This window comes from Penicillium canescens (genome assembly GCF_028828765.1).
Source record: "Penicillium canescens strain IBT 15451 chromosome Unknown utg000001l_segment0_segment0, whole genome shotgun sequence".
NCBI lineage: Eukaryota > Fungi > Ascomycota > Eurotiomycetes > Eurotiales > Aspergillaceae > Penicillium > Penicillium canescens.
In genome coordinates this window covers 1,086,033-1,110,890 of record NW_026703963.1, presented here as the reverse complement: position 1 = coordinate 1,110,890, position 24,858 = coordinate 1,086,033, and the positions used below count along the sequence as shown (strand labels likewise).

The following is a 24,858-nucleotide window of genomic DNA, read 5'->3' as shown; positions in this document are numbered from 1 at the left end:
GTAGTGTGTATATATTCAACGAACATCGATATGTAGTCAGATATTCTGCAGAACCCTGGTAGAAGCCGTCCAGGTCCACAATCGAAGCGGGAGAAGCTCTTGCGAAGGGGTGGAGAAGGAGGGGCAGGGATATTGGGTCCGGAATACAGATCGTGTCCGTTTCCACGTACTATGTACATTTACATATACACAGGTATGGATTACACTGTCTATTAAGTTTATCAATCTATGATTATAACCCCCTATTTCTCGTCTGAAACTTTCTCGGGATGCTTATTAAACCTGCTTCCATCAGGGGTCGCCCCCTGAATTCGGAAACATTCCTGCCGTCTCTAGGCAGAAATCGGATGTGATTTGGACTCTCCCTTCTCAAGCTGAGCTAAGAACGGAATCAGGGCGGCTACGGCGCTCCGATAAAGTACTGTACATAAGTACCTAGGTACCTTGGAGACGTATAGGGCAACTATGCAGGGCCGTTACTACTTACGCTCGGTCGGACATCCCCCAACCACAGAGATTGGAGGATGGTCGAGGTCTGAGAACCATTCCCCCTCTGTTGATGCATGCAAGAGCAGAACTCTCTGCAGCCGGGAAGGATGCATGATGAGTCCTATTCCGGAGCTTTAGGTGTCCGGGCCTTCTCTCGGACCTCGGGAATGACGTGCTGGGGAGATCAATGCAGAATGGATGTTATCTCTTTCAGTTGCGCAAGTATCTACATCTCAGATCTCTGTGACTTGCGGGGCTGTCAGCCACTGCGGAGCCCAAAATAAAAGAAGAGCCAGGGTCATCTTAATCCACCCTCGGGGAGCTCCATCTCTAGATCTACATGTTCATATGTACATGAGTTCCATGGAGAGAATGGGGAAGGGAGAGGATATCGCCGTGATCGGAGGCTAAGAATTGGGGGCAGTGTTTGAGTTTCTGACTGCGGTAATATTCTCCTAGAAAAGGCATATATCAGAATAGTAATAATAGAGCAGAATAACCGCGTAACAGATGCTTGCGAATGTTATAGACACCGCGATCGGCCATTCCCAAAGCGGAAACAGTGTAATTTTCGTAATACCATACCCCGACTCAATATTTGGCTCTGTCGCCTCTTGCCTCCCGAAGGAACGATCGTCTTTTTTCGTCTTTTTCGTTCTTTTTTTTATTACCCGGTCTTCCGCCTGAGAATTTTCCTTTCCCCCCCGATTCTCAATTTCTTCAATTCTCCGACCTATCGACTTTTCTTATTCGAATTTCTCTTTCTTTCATCTACTTTTATCGCCCAATTTCAATTTCTGATCCTTGACGCGAAGCAGATCTCGGACTAGTTGTTTTTTGTGCTGCAGACCCACTTGCACGCCCGCTTCTTCGGTGGATACAGAACCATCGACGCTGACAACGTGCGGATAAATCACACTTCTCTGCCGTGGGGATATCTTCTTCAATTAAGCATTCTTCTTCTCTCATTCTCTCTTCTTCATCTTGTGGAGTCCCGAGTTTCACATATCCCGTGATCCGTGATCTGTTGCTTCGTTCCGCCTCCAGGGAAAATTTCGTCAAACAAGGAGCTGCGCTTCAAAGAAAAAAATTTCGAGATTGCAGGTTTCGGAGTTCGATGATTCAGTTACCGTGAACAAACTTCTTCTCTCCTCGATCTCTCTCTCTACAATGGATCCCAGATCTCACCCTTCCCGTCCTCCCTCCACCAGCCTGCCTCCAGGCTCCACGCCTCTGTCCTCGACTCCCATCTCGAGCATGCACATGCCACAATACTCGATGCAGCCGCAGTACCCGGTCTCGCAGCCGCATACGCTGCCTCCTCTGCAGCCGCATCACCCTCAGTCCCCCGCGCCGCACCACTACATGGGCCAGCCGTACCGGCCGGATCTGTCGCGTTATCCCGCCTCAACTCACGATGTCTACGGGGCCTCCACGGCCCCTATGATGCCGCACACGACTGTCGGTAGCCTTCCGCCATCGTCTCTGTTAAACCTTCCTAACCCTCAAACACAGGCGCACCAGCAGTACCCCCACCTCCCCCGAGCGTGCTCCCGCCCGCATCCACCGCTCAGAGCTACCCTCAGCCGATCGCTCCGGCTCCCCCACGCGACCGTCGCCCGGACTTCAATGGTCTCCCCTCCGGTGCTTTTAGCTATTCTGATGGTAAGGGTTGGGGAATGACACCTGATGTGAATGGCGCGAACGGCTCTCCTTACGCCAAGGAACAGCCACGCACGCAGGTCGTGGGCTCTCAGGGCCGCCGTGGCATCTTGCCTAGCGTCCCGGGCCGCGCGACTCCTGTGACCAACGGTGTCAATGGCACCGCGAAGAGTACCACCATCCCGGCCAAGGACGCCGATGGCAAATTCCCCTGCCCGCACTGTAATAAAACTTACCTCCACGCGAAGCACCTGAAGCGCCATCTCTTGAGACGTGAGTTTGGGAAGGACATATAGTAGATTCGCATTGGCTAACGCGTCACAGACACCGGTGATCGCCCCTACATGTGTGTTCTGTGCAAGGACACCTTCTCCCGCAGTGACATCTTGAAGCGTCACTTCCAAAAGTGCTCGATTCGTAGGGGTAACCCGACTGGTGCTACCCACCTGTCGCACCCCCAGGCCCATCTGAAGCGGTCTCAGCAGCAAGCAGCTGCGGCTGCCGCGGCCAACCCTCCCAAGCCGCTCCAGGATGAAGTCAGTAATACTGTCCCCCACTCCAATGGTGTTATGGGTGCGCATTTCGATGGGGCCGTAAATGGCAATGGAATGGCCGCTGGTCGTCCAGCCTACACGGATCAGCAGCCGCTTGGCTTCACGATGCAGTCTGTCAACGGCATGAACCGTGGTCCCGGTGACGACGCGTTCTCCGCTAGCCAGGCGCAAGCGCGAGCCTCGTGGATGGCTGCGCCCAAACAGAATCCGTACCTCATGCAGCCCGGTGTAGATGCCCATGGCCAGCAGCTGACGGTTGATCGTCCCCTTGAACAGGTAAAGCCCCTGGTCCTTCCTGACCACAAACCGGTGATGCCCGGTCCCCCTTCACATCCCGCTGGTGTTGACTGGAATTCGATGTTTCAGCACGGCGCCTCGGATGGCTACATCAACCCCGTTTTCCCCCACTCCATGGCCGCGGGCCAGGAGTCCATCCACGCTCCCGTCGACCACGACCGCAAGTACTACCCCGCCACCACTGCCCCTGAGAGCGGCATGAACGGTCTGTACCTTGCCTCGACCACCATGGGTGGTGACGGTTAGTCATCAAGTTTCCTACCATCTATCAATACGTTGTATACTGACCATCAATAGGCACCGTGCAGCCCGCGAGACAGTAGACAGTGAATTCGATCAGAAAGCAAGGGGATAAGACACGAGATTGAAAAAGCGTTTGACGAGCCAAGAGAAAAGCCACAAGAGCCAAATTCTTCTCTGCAGCGCCGGGGGTAGGACTTCTGCTCTCCACCCTCTCGATCAAAATTGTCCACCATCCGCAAACCTGCTTTCTGCTGGTGCAAATTCACAGGTCGCGATTCTCCATTCTCAATTCCGCCAACGATAGTCCCTTGATCTGAACCGCCTCCGCTCGACCCCCCTACCCCTCCACCCCTCGAGAAGCTCGCAGCGGCGTTCCGTGCCCCGGCGTCCGTATTCCGGTTTTGTTTTTTGTATCGTGTGTCCTTGATGGCTACCCCCTTTTTTATTCTACTCTACATTCGATTCTGTTTTGCCCATCCGGCGTGGGTGTCTCCCCTTATGTCACATCTTAAATGGGACTGATTTGCGATATCACTGGTTGTTGTTCTTTATATCTTTACACTTCCCCTCCCCACCCACTCCTCGCTCCTCTCCATTGTCCATTGGAGTATGTATGTGTGCGTGTGAGTGTGTGTTGGGGGGCAGATCGGTATGGTGGGTGGTTTGTTCCGGCGTCTTCATACTATAGACATGGGCATGTGTTCATCTTTTGCGCGAGTGTTCGATCATCAGAAAGAAGAAAAAAGCTTTTTTTACTCTTTTATCTTTATATTACTTCTTTTTTTCTCTGGGATGGCCGTTGTCGATTTTATCCTTCCTTTGGCTGAAAGTTTCACCATGTGCTTTTATTTTATCATTCTTCTTTTTTTCCTTGGGGTTCCTTTTTTTCTTCCGTCTGGTGTGTGAATCGCTTGGCCTTTCTCTCTGTTCTTGTGTAAAGTCGGTCTTTGGCACGGTTTATATTATATGTGCTTTGGGTTGATAGGGATAGGGTGTGATTAAGGTGTACTTCTTTTTTCTTCTTTCTGGGTCTCGGGAAAAAGTTGTTAGAAATAGACCTTCTTATCTTTCCACTTGTCTCTCCGCTTGTCTTTCCGCTTTGTCTTTCTAGTATATGGCCGTAGATGTTTTTGTCTTTGACCATGTCCTTTTAAATTGATATCTACATCTGCTGCCTGAGGGTCTCGGGTAGAAGAGGCATGTCTGCAATTGAGTGTAATCGAGTACACAGTGGAGCATTGATGAATACTATCTTTCTCAAATACTCCGGCTTGCTCAGTTGCTTAGGATTGTGTGGACAGTGGCTCGGGGTATGTCTGTCTGCAGTCCAGTGCAGTTGACAGAAGCAGAGCATGGATCGTGAATATCGTCTGGATCAGACATCGAGTATTTTGCAGAGAGAAGCCATCTCCGTAGTCAAGTGCAGCGGGGTTCAAAGCAAGGCCTTGATTGTGAGTATCGTCTTGTTCAGCTGCTTGGGATTTTGCGGGGAGGAGGTTTGTCTACAGTCGAGTCTAAGGTAGAGGGGCAACAATGGCGAATATCATGCTTGTGACTTATGCTAAGTCACCTCAGTTTCTGGGGCCTTTGTAATAGGTGCAGCGAGACCAAGACTAACGAGATCAAGACACTTATTAACTTGCGCTGCAAAGGAGGATACAGAAGAAGCACTACCTAAGCAAAGACAATAATGCAAGCTGTGCCTAGACAATAGACAATCCCCAGGACCATAAGGAGGATGTCCATGTGTATAACAACTCTTACTATAGAGTCTTAACTCTTACGAAGTTTTAACCCTTAAGCATGTTACAAGTTACAAGACCATATCATACAATAGGAACTACATTGAAGACCTAAGAAGAATGAAGAAGATGGACTTGGAGATGAATGCTGCATTTGATTGAATACATGGGAGTCGGACCTCTCATAGAGGTGACACGAAAACAGCAAGCAGAAAGTGGGGTGTACATTGGGGAAGAATGAGAAGACCGAAGACCTGAGACTTGAGACTTGAGACTTGAGACCGAAGGAAGTTGTTGTGAGTTGAGACCATGGAAGACCGTGAGGCGAGGCGAGGCGATGTGTCAAAGCAGAGTTGGCAAGTGACAGAAAGAGAAGAGAGGCAAGGCAAGAGCCTGAAGTGTGGCAGGTGGGTGAAGGTTGTTGTTGCGGACCGAGGTCAGATGGATGTCATGAAGTGTTGTCGGATGAGGCAAGATGGCAAGCCGTGGGTTGTGTGTGAGGTGTTGTTTGTTGGAGGCAGACAAGAAGGAATGAATGAAGTGAATCTAGCTCGATGAAGTGCTAGGTCTTGACTGTTAGCAAATGTTGAACTGATTGGAGGCAGGAGACAGTGATCCTTACCTGTCCATGGATGCCAGAAGCCAACAAAGTGGAAAGACGTTGGATGTGTTGGTTGTTGACGCCTTGATGCCAAGGTGGGTTGTAGGTCATGGAGGTTGGTCATGGAGGTTGGTCATGGAGGTTGGTCATGGAGGTTGGCCATGGAGGTTGGTCATGGAGGTTGGTCATGGAGGTTGGTCATGGAGGTTGGTCATGGAGGTTGGTCATGGAGGTTGGTCATGGAGGTTGGTCATGGAGGTTGGTCATGGAGGTTGGTCATGGAGGTTGGTCATGGAGGTTGGTCATGGAGGTTGGTCATGGAGGTTGGTCATGGAGGTTGAAGGTCAAAGGGGGTTGAAGAAGGTTGATGGATATGAAGGATGAAGAAGGATGTTGATGTTGGACTTGGGATGTTGATGTTGGACTTGGGATGTTGATGTTGGACTTGGGATGTTGATGTTGGACTTGGGATGTTGATGTTGGACTTGGGATGTTGATGTTGGACTTGGGATGTTGATGTTGGACTTGGGATGTTGATGTTGGACTTGGGATGTTGATGTTGGACTTGGGATGTTGATGTTGGACTTGGGATGTTGATGTTGGACTTGGGATGTTGATGTTGGACTTGGGATGTTGATGTTGGACTTGGGATGTTGATGTTGGACTTGGGAGGTTGAGAGACTTGGAGGTTGAGAGACTTGGTTGATGTTAGCCATGCCAGTGTTGAGTGCCAATACCTGTTCTGAGTGCCAATGCCTGTAGGGATGCCTGTCGATGCTTGTGTTGAGTGTCGATTCCTGTCGATGTCCAGTCGGCTATCCCACCCGTTACAAGAAACGAGGACTCTCGTTCATATCCCCATTCGTTGTTCCATATGTTGAGTGTCGATGTTTGTCGTCCATCCGGGCTAGTCCCATCCGTTACAAGAAACGGAGACCCTGTTTCCACCCAGTCCCACCCGCCACAAAAAGCGGAGACCCCTCTTTCCCACCCCGGTCGTTGTACCATGTGTTGAGCGTCGAAGAAGCAAGGCAAGTATCGAAGAAGCAAGGCAAGTATCGAAGAAGCAAGGCAAGTATCGAAGAGGCAAGGCAAGTATCGAAGAGGCAAGGCAAGTATCGAAGAGGCAAGGCAAGTATCGAAGAGGCAAGGCAAGTACCGAAGAGGCAAGGCAAGTATCGAAGAGGCAAGGCAAGTATCGAAGAGGCAAGGCAAGTGTCAAGTGTTGATGCAAGTCAAGGACGGTGAGGTGAGGTAAGTCTAAGAAAGATAAGTCATGTTAGTCTTGAAAGGTAATGAAGGTAAAGGAAGAAAACATGGAACAAACATGGACAACCATGACAGATGTTGAACAACCATGAGAGATGTTCGAAGGTTGAAGGATGAAAAGGAAGTTGAGCTGGGACCACCTTGGAAACCCAGGCCAGGAGGGTCCCGCGGAGGGGAAAAGAGGAAAAAAAGCAGAGATGGAGAAGAGAAGAAGAAGAAGATAAGAGAAAGTTGAGAAGAGCTGGGTATATATAGTTAAATTCTCGCTTGTGATTGGTCCAAGCCAATGCAAAATCGCTTCTGATTGGTCAGATCCAGATTTGGCATGCAGAGCCGCAGGCACGTGGCGCGTCGATCTGCCGGAGCCTGGCAGCCCTGCATGGGGTCGGGCTTCATCACGGCCCGTACGGATTCTGTAGACCCCCGAGAGCTTCGAAAACATCATGGCTACGTTGTAGAGACCAGCCAGAGTAGAGTACAACTTTTCCTGGCTCGAAGCGATGATTTCGGGCCAGGTGACGATTTTCGCTAATCGAGGTTCTTGGTAGGCGTTGTGCGCGCCCTGTCTACGGCCACAGCACTAGCATAGAGCCAAATTAACTGCCTCACAGGCGGCTGCTGGTATGTAGCCATAGATTAAGGTACATTGATCTACTCTACGATGTTGAGGCCATAAAGGAGCCCCCGAGCCACAAAGATCCCAGGGCCCACACCTGAACGCCGCAGAGAACACGAGTGCCATTCTGTAGCCTGAATGAGAACGGTGACGGCGATAGCCACGGGACATACTAGCGGATGGGGCAAAGCAGCAGACTGGGATTACACATACGGAGCTACGAGTAGTATAGATTACTGGGCTTTGACTACGTGAAGGGCAGCTCTGGGACCGTTACTGTGACAAAAAACCCCTGGAAAGGAGTACCATTACTGTCTACTACCTCGGAATGTGCTTCATGGGCAGCCGTGCCAGTAACCGGCACGGATCGAGTCCCTGAACTCTGGTGCACAGCAATAGCTTCACCCTGGGTGATCATGCTCCGTAGTCTAGCGCATTGGAGCTAGAATCCTGAATGCTACGTTTTCAGCACGTGTGGCCCGTCTACGAATAGCCACCTCTGGGGCATTTGGCTACCATTGTCTATGCTTAACGGCATCAAAAGTGGGCATGAAGATGGGACCTATAAGGCAGGGAAACTACATCACACTTTATCTGCTAAGACAGACTTGTAATTGGAATAGCTTTATCCACATATCAGACACTAAGAAACCGAGGTATGGTGACTAAGAATTTGGCATGGGCTCAGGTCTAAGTACCCTGATTGCAAGGCGACTTTGGAGTCAATCAATAACCGTGGATGTTGCGGGCAAGTAGGGAATAGCAAGGGCCAGGTAAATGCAGATCCTCGTTGGCACCAGTGAGTATCCTCTCTGTCTGGGAAACAACTTCTTCCTCGATGACCGAGGAGGTCCACGATCATTCTCCACCAACAGAGAGCATGACTTTAATCCCAGGAGACAGAGATCACCGTGAAACCACGAGGCGGAACTGAGAACCTTGGCAAGCTCCCATCGTTCAGAGCCCCAAAGGGACAATTATGACCTGCCTGGACGCTAAACAAACATCACGCCCGCATCATTTAGGGAATCCTACAATCTACGAGCTCACGAGCTGGATAACCAGCGAGACCCTATCTCGAACATCATAGGGCTTGCTCAAACCTTTCACTACACTCATACGAGGTTCCAGACCGTCGAGTTCCCCGAAGGCACCCCGCAGCCGAGACGTACACACAGAGAAATGGGTGGAAACGGAATCATACGCTTTACAATGAGGAGCGGGACAGCAAAAGCAAAAGAATGGCACTCCTAACTTTAGAAGATAGACAGATTGCGGTGTCGGGGTAAGAATGGATTCAGTACTTCTTTTCCAGAAGGTATGGGACGACTGTCCATGGATACATGACGTCCGGGCTGGAGATGACTTGACTGCCTCTTCTTCGGCGGCAGTGTGACGACGAAGGTAAGAGAATGGAACAACCGTTCTCGGAAGATGCATAGATTGGCATCAGGTTGGGCATGGCTTGATTGCTTTTTCTTCGAGAGGAACAGGACAACCATGGCAGGAAATCGGTGCAGCTGTCTATGGAAGACGGGCTGCATTTGGAATGGCCTCACTGGTGCTTCTTCAGCAGTGGCATGACTGTACATGCAAGACAGATGACCATGGGGCTGAAAATAGATTCACTGGTTCTCTTCACAGATTGACTTAGGCATCTGCTTTGGTTACATCCTTGTGTCCGTAGCCAAGCAACCATGTGCCCGGTCCTAGCCGTACATCCGAGGTATACTTCGTCTAAGGTACCTCTACTGTGCTTTATAGAAGACTGGGTGAAGTCAAGTTCCAGTGCGTGCATAACTAGTATATCCATGAGGTTAGAGATAAAGATATCTACTACAGTAGAACTGGCCAAGCATTCAATGTGGTACTGATTGTCGCGACATACTATGCACCTGGTATCCTGCAGGCTTAGAGAGCCTAGTAGCTATAAATGAACGCCCAAAACAGAGGTATTTGATATGAGATGCCCAACGAAAAAGACATTAAAAAAGAAACAAAGTCAGCAGTCAAACAACTCCGGAAATTCCCATTGCGACGTCATGGCCATAATACAACGGCTGTGATTGGAGCGCCTACGGGTTCGGGAACTTACAAGGTAGAAGTCGGGATCTTTCCCCATTCATTTCTCCACCTTTTCAATATCTCCCTGGATCTCTCCAGATTCACACATCTAGTTGAACACATCATGTCAACCAACCGCCCATTCCTGGCCAACTTCCTGGCCGCCTTCCGCGCCCAGTCAACCTACAAAGCAACATCTCAGCCCGTGGGCAGCGGCGGCACCTCATCCCTCTCCACAACCCAAATCTCCCAGAGCGCCCGCGCCATCGCCACAAAAGCCGCCAACTCAGCGCAAGCAGCGGGCTCATCTTCAAGCGGCTCAGGCTCAGGCTCGGCCTCTCACCATTCGCACCACAACCACCATACCCACTCCTCATCGACATCCGCATCAGCGACTGGCACAGCGGGGCCCGTACAAGGTCCCGCCCCGGCCCCAGCCCATCACTACCACCATGCAACTGCCCAAGCCGATTCCTCACTCCCTTCCTCGCCGCCGACGACTCCGGCTTCGTCCACCCCTATTCCGATCAACCGGAGCCCGGCTGATCGCCAGCGTCGTGGCAGTGATAGTTCCAGTGGCTCCGGTGGGTTCCGTGATGCTATTGGGCCTGAGAAATGGTATATTGGGGGGCGGACACCTGCTGGTGAAGAGCGGTTTTACCGCCTTGGTATGGTTACCAAGGGTGGCGGGCGGCTTGGGGGGAGTGGAAGGGTTGGGAGCATTGATCAGTTGAGTCTGTGATGATACTGGGATTGCTTCTACTTTACTTCTGCCTCTGCCTGTGCGTCTGATTCAACTCGATACGAAACTGCACCCTGGACCACAGTGGTGGGACTTGATATTTACGATTTTCATGCTTGTGCTTGTGCTTGTGCCTTCTTTTATGATTCATTCGTGTGGCGTATGGCATTCACCGGTCGTCACCGGAACGGCGTTCTTCACTGGGTCTCTGGATGGTTGGGGACTGGCTTTCTTTCTATTGGCTTTGCTGGTACAAACGAAGCCCCAAAAAGACATACATTACACGATTTCTTACATGACTTACGATTTGGGCGATTTCTTTACATCCTGTTTTCTCTCTTTTGCCTGCAATGCAAAGCCTGACCAAAAGTGCATGGATTCCGATATCAGATCAATGCCAATATCAATGTTACATGCTATTTGAAGTTACCGAGTGGTTTATACGCATATATTGCTGGTATATCGGGCTAGCTTAAAGTAATACAACATCATATCATCCAATTTGGATACAACAACTGTCTAAAATTACAGCACTTGCTGCGTAACACAATGCAATACACCCCCGGTCCTCGGCAACGCATTAACAGCAACCTGCTTAACAACCCTCTCAGGAACAAGACTCTTCATCAACTCAAAAGCCCTCTCATCAGCAACCGCATCTCCAAAAGCAGGCATAACCAACCCCCCATTCGCAAAATAAAAATTGACATAAGAAGCCGCCGGCGCAGCCTCCTCACCAGGCAAATCCCCCTTCACAAACCTGGGATCCGGCTCAACAACATCATGGACCTCAACCTTGCGCCCACGCGCATCAACACAATCCCTCAAAACCTCCCGAATCTCCTCGTAGACCTCCCAATGCACCTTCTCCGCACTCTCGTGCGGCCGACAAACAACAACAACCCCAGGCCGAACAAACCTCGCCTCGGCATCAATATGCACATCCGTAACATCCAACCCAACACGCCCAGGGAACCAAATAAACTTAGTAACACTAAGCAACCGACTCAATTCCTCCTCGATCTCAGACCGCGATAAACCCGGATTCCGCGCGGGACCAACGATGCTACTCTCCGTCGCCATAAACGTCCCCTCCCCATCAATCTCAATACCCCCACCTTCAAGCCGGATATGTGTCGAGACACGGGTAACAGGCTCAGGACTCGCATCTGGCAATTGCGCAGCCACAGCCTCGTTTTCCAGATCTAGCACTGCCCGCGCGAAATTCGTATTCTCGGCCATGGCTGCTTCGTCCATAACAGGCCAGTCAGCGTACGCCGGCGTGCTTTCCAGCGCTAGTGCTGCTGCGGGCGAGGCGCTACTGCCGTAGATTCTTTCGCCGGTTTTGTGGCCCCATTCGCAGAATTGAAAGTCGATTGCGTAGCGGGTGTTGTCATGTGTGCCGCGCACGTAAACCGGGCCTGTGTCGCGGATCCAGACGTGGTTTGTTGGGGCCGGGATTAGGGTTATTGGATATGCGGGTTTGGGGTTCTGGTGCGCATCTAAGAGGGATTGGGCGTGGAGTAGGTCTTCTGGGCGGACATGTAGGCGGACTGGTTCGAAGGTTGCAATTGTTTTTGCTAGGTTTATTATTTCGGTGCTTGTTTTCTCATGTAGTTCTGGGAGGAGGGAACGGCGGGATGGGAAGCTTAGGAGGGTTGCTAGGTGGGGGGTTGTTTCTGCTGGGCAGGTGTATCGTTGGGTTGTTGCTTGGGTTTTAGCTCGTTGTTGGATGTGCCAGGTTTTGTTGGCTGGGGGCATTGTGGTGGTAGTATGTTTGAAGTGAGTGAAGTTGGAGAATGAGGCTCTGGAATGTTGAAGTGATAGTCGCGAGCTCTTGATAGAGTCAGATCACATGCATATCAAAGAGTACAGAAGTATGAGACTTACGGTGGTCGCTAGCTTTGGAGCGTGTCGTAGAAGTTGAAGAGACATGGTCATGAACAGAGCCCAATCACTCGCTATTTATGTAGCAGGAGAGACCAATGTCAAATGCAGTTAAAATAAAGAGAAGACAGATGAAGTCAACCGATCGAGAGACCAAAAAGGGCAGTGGATCACTGCCGATGAGTTGCCTGATTGGGATAGTCCACCCGAACAGTGGAACAGACCTCAAGTGCTGCCTACCGAGTAACCTCACCTTGCTTCTTCATTAACTCTCTCTCCCAACCACAATATTGGAATCGCAGTCAAGGCCACCAAAACTCCCAATGTGCCCGTCATTGTTCCCCACCCCCATCGATACTCCACGAATCCACCCCAGAGCGGACCGAAGAACACACCCGCAAATTGGCACATACTCTGCAGTCCGAATCCCTGCGCCACTGCACCTTTGGGGCCCAGTACGCCAGGATTATTGGCCTCCATGGCCGTGAGAGCTAGCTGGGTCTCGACGTACATGGCTGGTGCGCAGGCGTGGGTGAAGATACCCGTGAGGAACAGCAACACCACGAGCAGCGCAACCTGCCCAGTGGAGTTCTTCTCAACAAATCGGAGACAGATGAGGGTGGGCGAGAGCGCTACGAAGCAGCAGAAAGATACAAAGCGCGCACCTAATCGGTCGGTGATGAATCCTAGCGGGCAGCATCAGTGAATGCATTTCGTGAGATCGACGCGGTACTCACCAAACAAGGGCTCGAAGAAGGCCGGAACTGCCATTGGGAGGAAGATCAGACCCATGCCAAGAGAATTCCAGCCAAATGTCGCCTCCACGAAGATGGGAAGTGTCTGCTACAGTCAGCAAGCTGTCATGGTCAACACCTAATCTGCAATGTACCGCATCAAGGGCAGAGAGCAACAGTCCCTGAACAAGCAACACCCCCGAAGAAATCAAGACTCGGCGCTGCTTGAGCATCTTCAAAAGAACCCATCCTTTCTTCCTGGGAACAGCCACTGGCTCACACGGTACTGCAGCGTGATTGCGCTGTTCAGCATCCAAATCAGACTCGAGGTCCCCATTCGGCCCAGTCCACTCAGCAGCCACCTTCTTCTCAACCAAAGCCAACCGCATAACCATATCAATGGTAATAATGGGATACGCAAACCAAAACACAGAATCATACCCACCAGCATTATAAACAATCCCCCCAAGGAACGGACCCAGCAAGAAACCAGACGCAATGGCAGAGCCTAGATACCCAATCGTCTGACCAAGACGATACTGCGGCACGGCATCGCCGATCAGAGCGAAAGAAGCTACTACTACTAACGCACCTGTGATTCCTTGGACTAGACGTGCTACCACAAACACGGCCACGGAACGTGCCAGTTGCAGGATCAGCATGCATCCAACTAATAGGATCAGCGCACATATGAATGGCAGTCGTCGTGTGCGCCCGCGGTCCACTAGGTATCCGAATAATGGACAGAGAATTAGGGATGTCCCGGCTTCGCACATGAGTAGTACGCTGACCCAGTATTCGCCTGTTCCGGTATGAGTATGCGCTGTGGGCATCTATCATTGAATTTAGGACTGGACTTACGATGGGTATACTCGACTCCGGCTCGGGTTACGAGTGCTGTCGGCATGACGGGGACAATCTGTTAAACATTGATTATAGTTCTCATCCGTCTCGAGGGAAGAAAGCACACTTACCATGGCGTATAGCAGGAACTCCTTCCATTCCAATCAAAGTCAGTCACAGCTTGATAACTCCATGCAAGTCACATACCGTGAAAGTGGACATCCAGACAGCGCCAATGATAAACGTTGTCGACGAACGCAGTTTCAGCAGCCATGGTCGACGCGTCCCCCCGGGTCCCTTCTTAGATCTTGGTAGAACCCACATGAACATGTTGATATCAAAACGAACAACAATGCTCAGAAACCAAAAACAGAGGAAAATGCCTGCAAGCAAGTTCAATACAGACAACTTTTGTTCTCGCAAAAATGACAACTCAGCCCTGTTCAGCTCATGTCATCTAAACCAGGGTCCCAAGTCAAAATCCACAAAGCACGACAGGTAAATACATGACAGACACCAAAACGCGAAGTGGCGCTTTATCCAACAAAGGAAACCCAACCGTCAGCCGAGTCCCAATGTAGAAACTCGCGGACCTTCGCCCACCATTTCATTTCGACTCTCCCTCCAATCGCGGAATATTCTCGTTTCTGCTTAGAGTGATGACATGCGCACTGCATACAGACGTCGTCAGATAGTCGTTGCGTGCATGACGCTACTAAGTCTATGCACCGGGGTTTGGAGCACACCTCAGCTTCCGATTCGATGATTGTGATTTTAGCTGGGGGTGGGATTTGCTCGGCTATACTTCTTGTTGCTTAGTTTTTTTTCCTTTGTCGGTTAAATGATATTAGATACTATGTGTTTCAGGTCTTGAATTCTATGATAATGAACCACGCGCAGATCTCCATTAACTGTGATTCTTGTTATCTCAGCCTTGGCTAGCTTGTAGTTTAAACAAGTCTCGCATGATCTCCAGTGCATGAAACCCCGCCACTGATTTTTGCTTTTGTCAGGCGCCCCTTCTTAGCCGCCACTACAGTATGTGCTCAGTACCTTGGCTCGTTGCATAAGTCTCGGGGGGTATTGTCACTGTGCTGGAGGGGAAATGAGTTCTTGGTAGCTCGTGCCGTATTCGTGTAGAGTATTGGATTGGTTGGCGTGGTGGATGTCTGCATATGCTGTGACAGGGTGTGTCGGCCACGGCTTTTCGCCTTGAATGTCGCTTGTCGTATCCTGTGGTGTTGAGGCTCTGTCTATACCTTTTGACCAAATGGTATTAAATATATATAAGAAATACTTTCCACAAAAAGACCTGTCACTGTTATTGGAGAAGATAATAGTCCAGCAGTAAATACTGCGACATACCTAAACTTCAGACACAAGCAATGTATGCAGCGAAATAGTTCATCCGCTCATGAAACCCAAGCATGAATATATATGTATATATATTGCTAAATCCGAAATATCTGTAGAGCATATATCCAACACCCCAAAAAAGCCAAAAAGAACAACCCCAACAATAAAAGCACAAGTCAATAAGCAAACCATGACATATCCTCCGCACTGTACAACAAAGGCATGACCATGCGTAGTGTAAGGGACATTAAAACCATACTATCCGTCAGTAACAAGTGAGCACATCCATGCCACGATCGCAGCTCTCCGCGCAGGCTCCATCCGCAGTGGAGGTCGCCGAAACCGAACGGGCTGACACAAGTGGAAAGCAGCGTCCACGGGTAGATCCCGGTATAGGCGAGTCGAGATCCCGTCAGCGAGAGATTTGGAGTCGGGGATTTGACGGGGTTTGCTGTGGACTGTAGAGAGGAACATACGGAGTATACCTTACTGTATGCATTCGGGCGTCGGAAGTTCGGATTCCGGGCGTGGAATGTTGATGGGTTCGCGTCGATCTTGAGATGTTCGGGCTGGGCCGAGAGTCTGGGGATGGACTTACGTTTTTACTTTTGTGCTTTTTGTCTTTGGTGTGAGATTGGAAGTTATTGGCGGAAATTGGAGGACAGACGTGTATGTCGGGCCATACTCAAGTGATAGAGAGGAGCAGTTGAGCGATAAGATCGGGAGTGGAGAGCGGCCATCCGCGGTCATCGGAGGTGCCCGATGGCGATGTGATTTAAATAGTTGGCGCATCTGTTTGCGATATTCACATTTTCTCTCTCAGCTTTGCATTAACCTCTACTTTCAACCTATTTAATCTTTCTATCCTACCCTTATCTCAAGATGAGCGCATTGGGACCAGCCCGCTACGGCAAGGACAATGTCCGCGTGCTCAAGGTCGAGCGCGATGCAAAGACCGGCATTCAGACAGTCGTGGAGATGACCGTCTGCGTCCTGCTGGAAGGCGACATCGAGACCTCGTAAGTAGGGCCATCTTAACCCTTATCAAACAGCAACTAACCCATCTCCGTAGCTACACCAAGGCCGATAACAGCGTGATCGTCGCAACCGACTCAATCAAGAACACCATCTACATCACAGCCCGCCAGAACCCCGTCACACCTCCCGAACTGTTCGGCTCCATCCTGGGCACACACTTCATCGAGAAGTACAACCACATCCACGCTGCGCACGTCAACATCATCACCCACCGCTGGGAGCGCATGGACGTCGATGGCAAGCCGCACGCCCACTCATTCATCCAGCCCGGCGCCGAGACCCGCGATGTGCAAGTCGATGTTGTCGAGGGCAAGGGTATTTCCATTAACTCCGCGATCAAGGGCTTGACCGTGCTGAAGAGCACCGGTTCCCAGTTCTGGGGTTTCCTCCGTGATGAGTACACCACTCTCAAGGAGACCTGGGACCGGATTCTCAGCACTGATGTTGCTGCCAACTGGCAGTGGCGCCAGTTCGCCAATGTAGCGGAGGTCAAGGCCGACGTTGGCAAGTTCAATGCTGCCTATGAGGCTGCGCGCAAGATTACCCTCAAGACTTTCGCTGAGGATGTCAGCGCCAGTGTTCAGGCTACCATGTACAAGATGGGCGAGCAGATTCTTGCTGCTGCGCCTTTGCTTGAGACTGTTGAGTATTCGCTGCCTAACAAGCACTACTTTGAGATTGGTACGTTTTCTGACTGTTTTCTTTGCTGTTTGCTTCAGGCTTTGGGGTTCTGGACTAATCGTTGCGCTTATAGATCTCTCTTGGCACAAGGGCCTCAAGAACACTGGCACGGATGCCGAGGTTTATGCTCCTCAGTCTAACCCCAATGGTCTTATCAAGTGCACCATCGCCCGCGCTGGCCAGAAGGCTAAGCTGTAGATGCTAGATTTGGACAGTCAGCGAGCTCTGACATGCACGACTTTTGCTTTTTCTCTCTTGTACATATATCTCATCCTCTTATACCTCTGGGATACCGACTCCCTATCTCGAATCCAATCTGGAACATCACAAAGTTACTTCGTTTCGCTTGCAAGTTGTTTCCCATAATAACTTATTTAGTATGTAGTATTGTATGTGCTATAAGTACATTCCAATTCAAGGAAACCGCAGGCTGGAGAGAATGAAAAGAAAAGCCCGAGGCCAAGCCAACGGCAGAGTAGATGGTAAATCAAAAGCAACATCCCAGGTGGACTCCGAACCCATGCGCTTTTGCGGTTGGATCATAACATCGCAGAATAGAATACAGGCACGCGCGGACCCGGTTGAGGTCGCGTTGTAAATGACGATAATGGTAACAGGAGAAGGAGAGAAATTTATGCTCTATGCGGTGGGCTCGGTGGGCTTGGCTGCCTTAAAGGCTTCTTGCACCTCGGGCATGGCGCCGATCATGGTCGATTTGTTGCCGAACTTGACGATGTTCTCCTTGTAGGGGTGGGCAAGACCTTCGAAAGCTGCGCGAGTATGTTAGTTGAGACTCATAACAGGGGGACATGAATTGAGTAGAGGGTGTTGTCCATCGTCCGAGAGGACAATGGGTACGTCTCCACAAGTCCATCCACCAGGAACCGGCACTTACTCTTCAGACGGGCCAAGCGAGAGTCCTGCAGACGGTTCTTGGGAAGCATACCCTTCACAGCCCGACGCAGCACTTCACCACCACCCCATTTAGCGAACATCTGATCCATCGTCATGCTCTTCAAGCTACCCGGCCGCGTCGTGTGAGTGTAGTACTTCTTCTGGAAGCGCTTCTTTCCTGTTGTCTTGAGGTCATGGCATCCGGCAACCACAACGTAGTCACCACAGTCTGTCGAGGGGTCGTAGATAGGCTTGTTCTTGCCCATCAGGACGAGGGCGATGGAAGAGGCGAGGCGGCCCAGGGAGCGTTCATCTGTGCCGGCGTCGACATAGTGCCACGCGCGCGAGTAAGCAAGACGTGTCTATTGTGTCAATGATTAGAATTGGGTCCATTGATATGATTGCGGACATGCGCGGGTGGTCAGGCAGACTCCGCATTGAAGCTAACTGACCTTGCCGACGAGTTGAGACATATTGCTGAGATGACGGAGGGCGTAATAGGATGTCGGGATAGGTAAAAGCGGAAAAATTAATGAAAGCGAAATAGCCGCTTTAGTATCACAGCAACAAGATAGACCCAACACCCAAGTCTGGCCGAGATTCAACGCTTGATCTGATCGGCCTCTCACGTTACTGTTGTTCCCCAGCCCGACGAAGTTCTCCGGGTCATGTGACCAAGCCCTAAGTCTCGTGCCGAGCTAAACCCAAAGCAGTCTTAGCGGCCGCACACTAAGCGAAACCCGCACCGAAGGGCAAATCAGTGTGTATGGGAATTCAAGTGATCTCTTTTTCCATCTCCCACGACAACACACTCCCCTCCCCGTCGACAACAAGGGCCATTTCATCCACCATGGCTTCCGTCCCGAGTGTGCAATGCTTCGGCAAGAAGAAGACGGGTAAGCTCTAATTTTTCGATGCCAGGTCATCTGGAATCTGTGCACTGACATTCAATTTTCAATAGCCACCGCTGTCGCCCACTGCAAGGTATGAAGACGCCTCTACCCCCTCCTCGCTGTCAACACGTTGTTTCGGAAAACCTGGAAGGGATCATGGAGAGTTATTATGGAAGAGGAGAATTGGAAGTCGACATGGAATTTTCGAAAGGGTCTACGAACAACGGATTGCGCGCTATGGGGGTTACGCATTTCAATTGGACAACATGCTGAGTGTTTTTACAGCAAGGCAAGGGCCTCGTCAAGGTCAACGGCCAGCCCCTCTCTCTGGTCCAGCCTGAGATCCTCCGCTTCAAGGTACGCACACTCGCTCCGTCAATACCCGCCCGCCAGAAGGGAAAAAGGGATTCGCAACGAATCGCCCACAAACCAACAAATGGCAACGGGGAATTTTTAAACCAGTCTTGAGACCTAACTGTTTGAAATCTAGGTCTACGAGCCCCTCCTGATCGTCGGCGTTGACAAGTTCGCCGGTGTCGACATCCGTGTCCGTGTCACCGGTGGTGGTCACACCTCCCAGGTCTACGCCATCCGTCAGGCCATCGCCAAGTCCATTGTCGCCTACTACCAGAAGTACGTCGATGAGCACTCCAAGAACCAGCTCAAGCAGGCTCTCGCTCAGTACGACCGCACACTCCTGGTTGCCGACAACCGCCGTGCCGAGCCCAAGAAGTTCGGTGGTCGCGGTGCCCGCTCCCGCTACCAGAAGTCCTACCGTTAAATTTTTCTTCTCTCCTATACCTTATTACGCGGCGAAAGGGAAAAGAAAAGTTTACAATCGGGAGGAAATGGGAACGTGTCTGTCTTATGTCTTTTTTCTCTCACGACTCATTTCCATGACTTCTTTGGTGGACTGTGTGTGGGATTGGGAGGATCCCCGGGGAAAGGTGTATTGAGCGGTTTCTGTTCGGTATGACCGCTCGTACATGAGATCCGAGAACCGGGCTGGAGGTCTTTGGGAAACATGACCTCTGGTTGCTGTGCCGGTTTCTGTGTTGAGGATGGATATCCTATGTTTTTCACTGGCGCTGTCCTGCACGGCTGGAAAAAATACCTAGCATAGCCAGGAAAATCTACTCAATGATACTGGGTTTTATCTTGTTCAATCTTCCTTGTTATTACTGGTTCTGCACTAGTTTAATTGCGGCGTTTGGATCACTTTCCCTTTCTTAGACAGCTAACCTCTACCTTGGTTTGACGGTCTTGTGCATACAGATCCTAAAGCCCAATACTGCAAGCAGATTGCTACCCAGCCGGTTGCGGCATTACATGAGTCTTAAGTGAAAAGGCACGGGTCTCCAGCTGCACCTTAGTCTGAGTTGCCTAGCCAGTGGTGAGGAACTATATGTAGCAGATCTACACCGCCCTGGCATTATCACATAATGCGTGGTAGAATCCGTCACCGGTCAAATGCAGCAGAATCGATTCGAGCCCTAACTTGAAGCTTGCTTTGCCACTTGATTCCTACACATTCGTATTTCAGTACATCATAGCACAATAGTATTGGCACCAGAAAGTGAGCTTTCGCTTGGCGCCATCCTCCAGCTTCTTCATCCTAGCCTCGGTACCTGAGGGATATACAGTAGAGATGTCTCAAGATCAACCGCGCTCCGCAGTCCTTCAAGTGCGTGACGACCCTCGACGACGGCTGCTGATTTCTCTGGGATGTCCTGGAATTAGCCACCGTCCAAAAATTTCCATACTTTGTAGAAATAAATCACCTGTAGTTGAAAATGCGAATGGAGCTTATGTCTTAGCAGACTACCAAGCACTGATCTTCCTTCAAGTGCTGCATCCCGAGCTTCTTGTGTCCATATTTGCCCCGTTGTGTTGTAAAATGAGCCGCCATGACTGCTGTACTAGTTGTCCTTCTAGCTGAGCAACCAGCTTGTCATCTCATGGTCCGAAATGTGTGATCCTATATCGTTTGTTGAAGAAGAAATGTCAACAGTTGGTTTTCAACGAGGCTATATACGACTGTATTTGAATCAATCCCATCAGAAAATAATAAATTTGTATCTTTGGTCGGGTCCCACGGTGGATCACAGTCCTCCAGCCAGTTCCGAGAGTTTCATTCTCTCCCCCTACTGGGTTCGAGTCAAATTTCTTTTCAGGTGTCTCATCCCAGGGGGGATCCAATTCCACATGTATGCATCAATATGACGTACCGTAAAAGCTCAGCGAAACTGGTATTGTGTTCGGGTTAACCTGCGAATGCGGAGTGAAGTCCTAGGGTTGGAGAGAAATGTTAGTCACCCATTTTGAATGGCAAGTGTTCTAGGGATTTGGTATTCAAAACAGATCGGACAATTTGGTGGACGTAATATTATCAGCATCGGTCGAGAGCCCACGCTACATAAACAGGGACTTAGTTCCTCAAAGCATGGCGTGGTGTCATCATAGAATATTTCAGCTTTTTTGGATCAATTGTTCATACCGTAGAAAGTAGCCAATGTGGTATTATACCATATAAAACCGCCCCAGAGGTGAAGTCCTGGAATCTAGAGAGAAATATTACTGATCCCAACTCGTTCAAAGCGGCTTGGTATTGGAAAGCCTCTCAGACAATGTGGTAGTAAAAAGAAATCGTCATCGGTTGACAGTGCACTCCATATAAATGGGGAAATCTCTTCCTCGGAGTTCTTTTCATGTCATCAGAGGTTTTTCGTGTTCATATCGAGGGATCAATTGCTCATACCGTAAAGTGCAGTGAGCGTAGTGCATGACGTGATAACCTGTGAAAGCAGAACCCTAGAATTGAGAGAGGCCAGCATAATCTTGAAATCATTGTGCTGGGATGTTTGATATAGGAGGGAAAAAGGGATCAGATGTGTAGTAGTAGGGAATCAGCATTGGTTGAGAGTCCACCCATGTAAATAGGGGAGTCTGTTCCTCGGATTTTCATAGGAGTCATCACAGAAGGTTGGGGCAGTCTCATGGAGGAGTTGCACTTACTATAAAGCGTAACGAATGTGGCAATGAGGCACCAAGTCGTGATTTCCTGCACAGGCGAAGACTAATGATTTGGAAAAAAGTGTCAGTATAACAGTCCCAAATTCGATACTCAGAGGCTTGAGTGTTCCAAAGCAAAATCAATCAGATTAACAACATGAGTAAGCACTGGTCGAGAGATCATCCCATGCAAATAGGGGCCTCTGTTCCTCATTCTTTTATTGTCATCATAGAAGTTTCAAGACCACGGCTGTGTACCAATTGACATACCGTAAATTGCATCGAATGTGGTATCGTGTGTGTGATGTGATAGCCTGCGAAGGCGAAGCCCTGTGATTTGGAGAGAAACATCAGTAATGTTGTCCCAATACCAATAGTCAAGGTTGTGTTATTTGAGTGCTGCCTTCAGCAGTTTGTGTAGATTTGGGTTTCAGCATTGAACAGGGAGTGCACTCCATGTAAGGAGGGAGACTTTGTTCCTCAAATTGTTATTTTCAGCAATAAGTAGTTCTTGTTCTGAAAGTCATCTTGCGAGTTTCAAGGCCACGGCTGTGTACCATCGTAACGTACCGTAGAAATTGAGAGACATATTCACAAGTGGTGACTGAGCCACCGAGGGCGAAATTCTAAACGTCGGAGCAGAAAGTTAACGACATGGTTCCAATACGTCTGCATAGAAAGCCAGGGGGTCAATGAATAAAGGCAGTTCTCTCTCTTCTTCCGCTGTGGATCTGACAGTAATTTTCAGCAACCCGAGCCCCGTGGGGTCTTTCAGATCATCGTGCAGTAGTCATCATATCCGTCGGAACCAGGGATATCACGAACCAATACACCTGCAAATCTGTTCTTGCTTCAAGCCATACCAAGTTTCGGGCAAGTCGTAATCTGCATGGTCTGAAAAGGTCAGCGGGATGGCTATTTCCCAGTATCAGCTTGTCAAAGTCTCTGAGACAATTGGAAAAGGAGTTCCTCTTGTCTTCTATCTAGCATCCCCCAGATATTAGGATCAAGCATAGGAAATCGAGGAAATTTTGGGAATAGGAGATCAAAGATCAATCCTTGGGTCGCTGTATGGCTCAGACTGTTCTTTAGGGTCATCATTGTCCGGCACGTTTTCGTGTTTCGGTATGAAATGTGTACAGTGTTTTCTTCATAGCCAGTGTGATAGATAGAAAGAGAGGATGGCGGGCTGTCTGATTGCGTACCTTTACACAGGTAATTGAGCAGAGTATGCAATCCTGTCGTCTCAGATGTTCTTTCCAGGCATCATGTTGGTCCACGAAGGTGAGCCAATCAAAAGCTCATAGTGTATAGAACGTTTCATCATCGACATGCAAATCAGTGTATTAACAGATGGATAGGATGAGGGGACATACCTGGGATTGGGAAAAGGAACAATCACTGTAAATAGTGTTGTCGCCTCAGATGTTCTTTCCAGGCATTATGTTGGCCCACGAAGGTGGGCCAATTCGAAAGGTCATAGTGTATAAAGAACGTTTCAATATCGATGAGCCAGTCCATCGATCCAGTGTACCAGATGAAGAGAAGGTCTCGATCCATCAACTTGGGATTATATCCGTCCATCACCAGTGTAATCGTATGTCTGGTCTTAGCGGTGTCTCGAGGGTTCCTATAGCAGCACAAGATCGGAAGTCTGGAGATGGAGTTCCAGAAGTTAGCTCATGAACTGGATGACAAGATGTGTGGATTGGATGGGTAGCCCTCGTCCGGTTCGGTATAGGATGTATGACCCCTCAACACCAACTTGGTTTTCATCTCAAGAACTGACAACCGAAAGGTAATACCAAGCGATCGTAGAGTAGATCAACTTTTGTACTCACTGGATCCACTGGATCCATGTCGGTTTATCTGGTTGTGGCTGAAGCGCGACGAAGACGCGGTATTGGGAAAGGTGCTCTAGAAATGCTATCCTCGAGCTTCAGTGAGGCAGTAAGGTGCAGTGGGGGGCTTTATCAGAGAACTTATCTTCTTGATACCGGACGCCAAACAGGTAATACTGTGTGCTGGTATGGTATAGGGCCAGCCAATCGCTCCAAAAGCCTCAAGTTCAAGGTGCAGGGAGTATGCAGTAGACCGGAGGATGGCTTTTCGTCTGAAACTTCGAAGTCATGCGATTGATAGCCGTGGCTTCGAAGGAACCTTCGATAATACCATGAATGTCGTGGAGAGGAGAGAAAGAATGGATTAAAGATGCGTGGGTTCGTGGGGACGTGGATGGGGTGCATCACAAGAGGTTGAAGAAATATCGTGAAACCACGACGGCGACGAGTCAACAGCAAATTACTCAATAAAGACAACTGTTTGGAGTGATAATTTTATTAACTAGCATTTTACGCCGTTACAGTACAGTCTTCCTCCTTAGCTACTGCCAACCCGATTATCTACGACGGTGAACTCCGCCCATGCCGAAAAGATGGCTTTGACATAGAAAGCATCATAATTGTAAACGAACCACAGCATCGCACGGTGGAATGGTCACATAGCCAAGTCCTCCCATTCCCATAAAGAGATGCCCCTCATACATGACTAGAAATCACCATAATGTTAGCGAAGTACGAGCATGACCAAACCAGAAGAGTCAAGCTCATCTATCGTCAGGTAGTGTTCGGCTTTAGGCTTATAATGGGTATCCCCCATGTTTCTGAGTTATATCTGCTCATACATACCCGGTTATACATCGCTGTCCTGTACGTGGGATGTGCTATTTGGACAAACTACATTGGTCCAGCGTTCAACAACCTGCCGGCGTGAACGCTTGGGTGTTATCTCCAGGGTCTGACTATACCTACTTGCTATGCTGAACTTGGTATCAATTTCATTGTAGCTTTGGTTTTCATTCTAACATAGTTCAGGACTTTATCTCAGGTGCAAACTGTTCCACAGTGACCGGCTATGTCACTATCCGACGCCAAACGAGAGACGCATACCTACTCTGAAAATGAATGTGCAATGGATCCCTGCGCCAGAACCCCTGAAACAACCACATAATAGCACCAGGAAGCAATATGGGGTGAAAGGATTCCCTTGCACCCATAGGGGTTGGTGATAAAACAGGTGAAGTGTCTATGTCATTAGGGCTAAATGTTGGCGCCTGAGGCGACAGTCGCGTCGTACATCCGGATAAAAGATAGTCCGACCTTGGGTCCGGGTAATGATTACTCCGGTAGAATGTCGGACTTTAGTTTGTCCGAAGCAACGACTTCCGTACATTAATGATTGA

The 24,858-nt window shown here is 49.7% G+C and overlaps 9 protein-coding genes across 9 annotated transcripts; 4 read left to right on the top strand and 5 right to left on the bottom strand.

Annotated features, from left to right (window-relative positions):
• Positions 1–1,659: 1,659 nt before the first annotated feature.
• N7446_000417 (C2H2-type zinc finger protein) lies at positions 1,660–3,325 on the top strand (the record flags this gene model as incomplete). The annotated part of the gene is made up of 5 exons (XM_058509184.1): positions 1,660–1,954; positions 2,005–2,424; positions 2,476–2,981; positions 3,072–3,243; positions 3,300–3,325. 5 exons carry the CDS (start codon positions 1,660–1,662, stop codon positions 3,323–3,325), a joined length of 1,419 nt encoding a protein of 472 aa, XP_058378163.1.
• A 2,110-nt stretch (positions 3,326–5,435) lies between these two features.
• N7446_000416 (uncharacterized protein) lies at positions 5,436–5,699 on the bottom strand (the record flags this gene model as incomplete). The annotated part of the gene is made up of 2 exons (XM_058509183.1): positions 5,436–5,549; positions 5,610–5,699. 2 exons carry the CDS (start codon positions 5,697–5,699, stop codon positions 5,436–5,438), a joined length of 204 nt encoding a protein of 67 aa, XP_058378162.1.
• Positions 5,700–5,932: 233 nt separating this feature from the next.
• On the bottom strand, positions 5,933–6,596 carry N7446_000415 (uncharacterized protein; the record flags this gene model as incomplete). The annotated part of the gene is made up of 2 exons (XM_058509182.1): positions 5,933–6,285; positions 6,326–6,596. The coding sequence occupies 2 exons, from the start codon at positions 6,594–6,596 to the stop codon at positions 5,933–5,935; spliced, it is 624 nt and encodes a 207-aa protein (XP_058378161.1).
• A 3,065-nt stretch (positions 6,597–9,661) lies between these two features.
• N7446_000414 (uncharacterized protein) lies at positions 9,662–10,279 on the top strand (the record flags this gene model as incomplete). Its single annotated transcript, XM_058509181.1, has 1 exon — positions 9,662–10,279. One exon carries the CDS (start codon positions 9,662–9,664, stop codon positions 10,277–10,279), a length of 618 nt encoding a protein of 205 aa, XP_058378160.1.
• A 525-nt stretch (positions 10,280–10,804) lies between these two features.
• On the bottom strand, positions 10,805–13,877 carry N7446_000413 (uncharacterized protein; the record flags this gene model as incomplete). Its single annotated transcript, XM_058509180.1, has 7 exons — positions 10,805–12,115; positions 12,170–12,240; positions 12,580–12,852; positions 12,904–13,006; positions 13,056–13,702; positions 13,762–13,819; positions 13,875–13,877. The coding sequence occupies 7 exons, from the start codon at positions 13,875–13,877 to the stop codon at positions 10,805–10,807; spliced, it is 2,466 nt and encodes an 821-aa protein (XP_058378159.1).
• A 1,480-nt stretch (positions 13,878–15,357) lies between these two features.
• Positions 15,358–15,849, bottom strand: N7446_000412 (uncharacterized protein; the record flags this gene model as incomplete). The annotated part of the gene is given in 3 exon segments (XM_058509179.1): positions 15,358–15,557; positions 15,590–15,681; positions 15,698–15,849. 3 exon segments carry the CDS (start codon positions 15,847–15,849, stop codon positions 15,358–15,360), a joined length of 444 nt encoding a protein of 147 aa, XP_058378158.1.
• A 66-nt stretch (positions 15,850–15,915) lies between these two features.
• On the top strand, positions 15,916–17,144 carry N7446_000411 (urate oxidase). Its single transcript, XM_058509178.1, has 3 exons — positions 15,916–16,118; positions 16,172–16,818; positions 16,892–17,144. The coding sequence occupies exons 1-3, from the start codon at positions 15,982–15,984 to the stop codon at positions 17,014–17,016; spliced, it is 909 nt and encodes a 302-aa protein (XP_058378157.1). The 5' UTR covers positions 15,916–15,981; the 3' UTR covers positions 17,017–17,144.
• Positions 17,145–17,457: 313 nt separating this feature from the next.
• Positions 17,458–18,185, bottom strand: N7446_000410 (mitochondrial 54S ribosomal protein uL13m; the record flags this gene model as incomplete). Its single annotated transcript, XM_058509177.1, has 3 exons — positions 17,458–17,588; positions 17,714–18,074; positions 18,165–18,185. 3 exons carry the CDS (start codon positions 18,183–18,185, stop codon positions 17,458–17,460), a joined length of 513 nt encoding a protein of 170 aa, XP_058378156.1.
• Positions 18,186–18,562: 377 nt separating this feature from the next.
• On the top strand, positions 18,563–19,386 carry N7446_000409 (40S ribosomal protein uS9; the record flags this gene model as incomplete). Its single annotated transcript, XM_058509176.1, has 4 exons — positions 18,563–18,608; positions 18,674–18,696; positions 18,891–18,962; positions 19,096–19,386. 4 exons carry the CDS (start codon positions 18,563–18,565, stop codon positions 19,384–19,386), a joined length of 432 nt encoding a protein of 143 aa, XP_058378155.1.
• Positions 19,387–24,858: the final 5,472 nt, after the last annotated feature.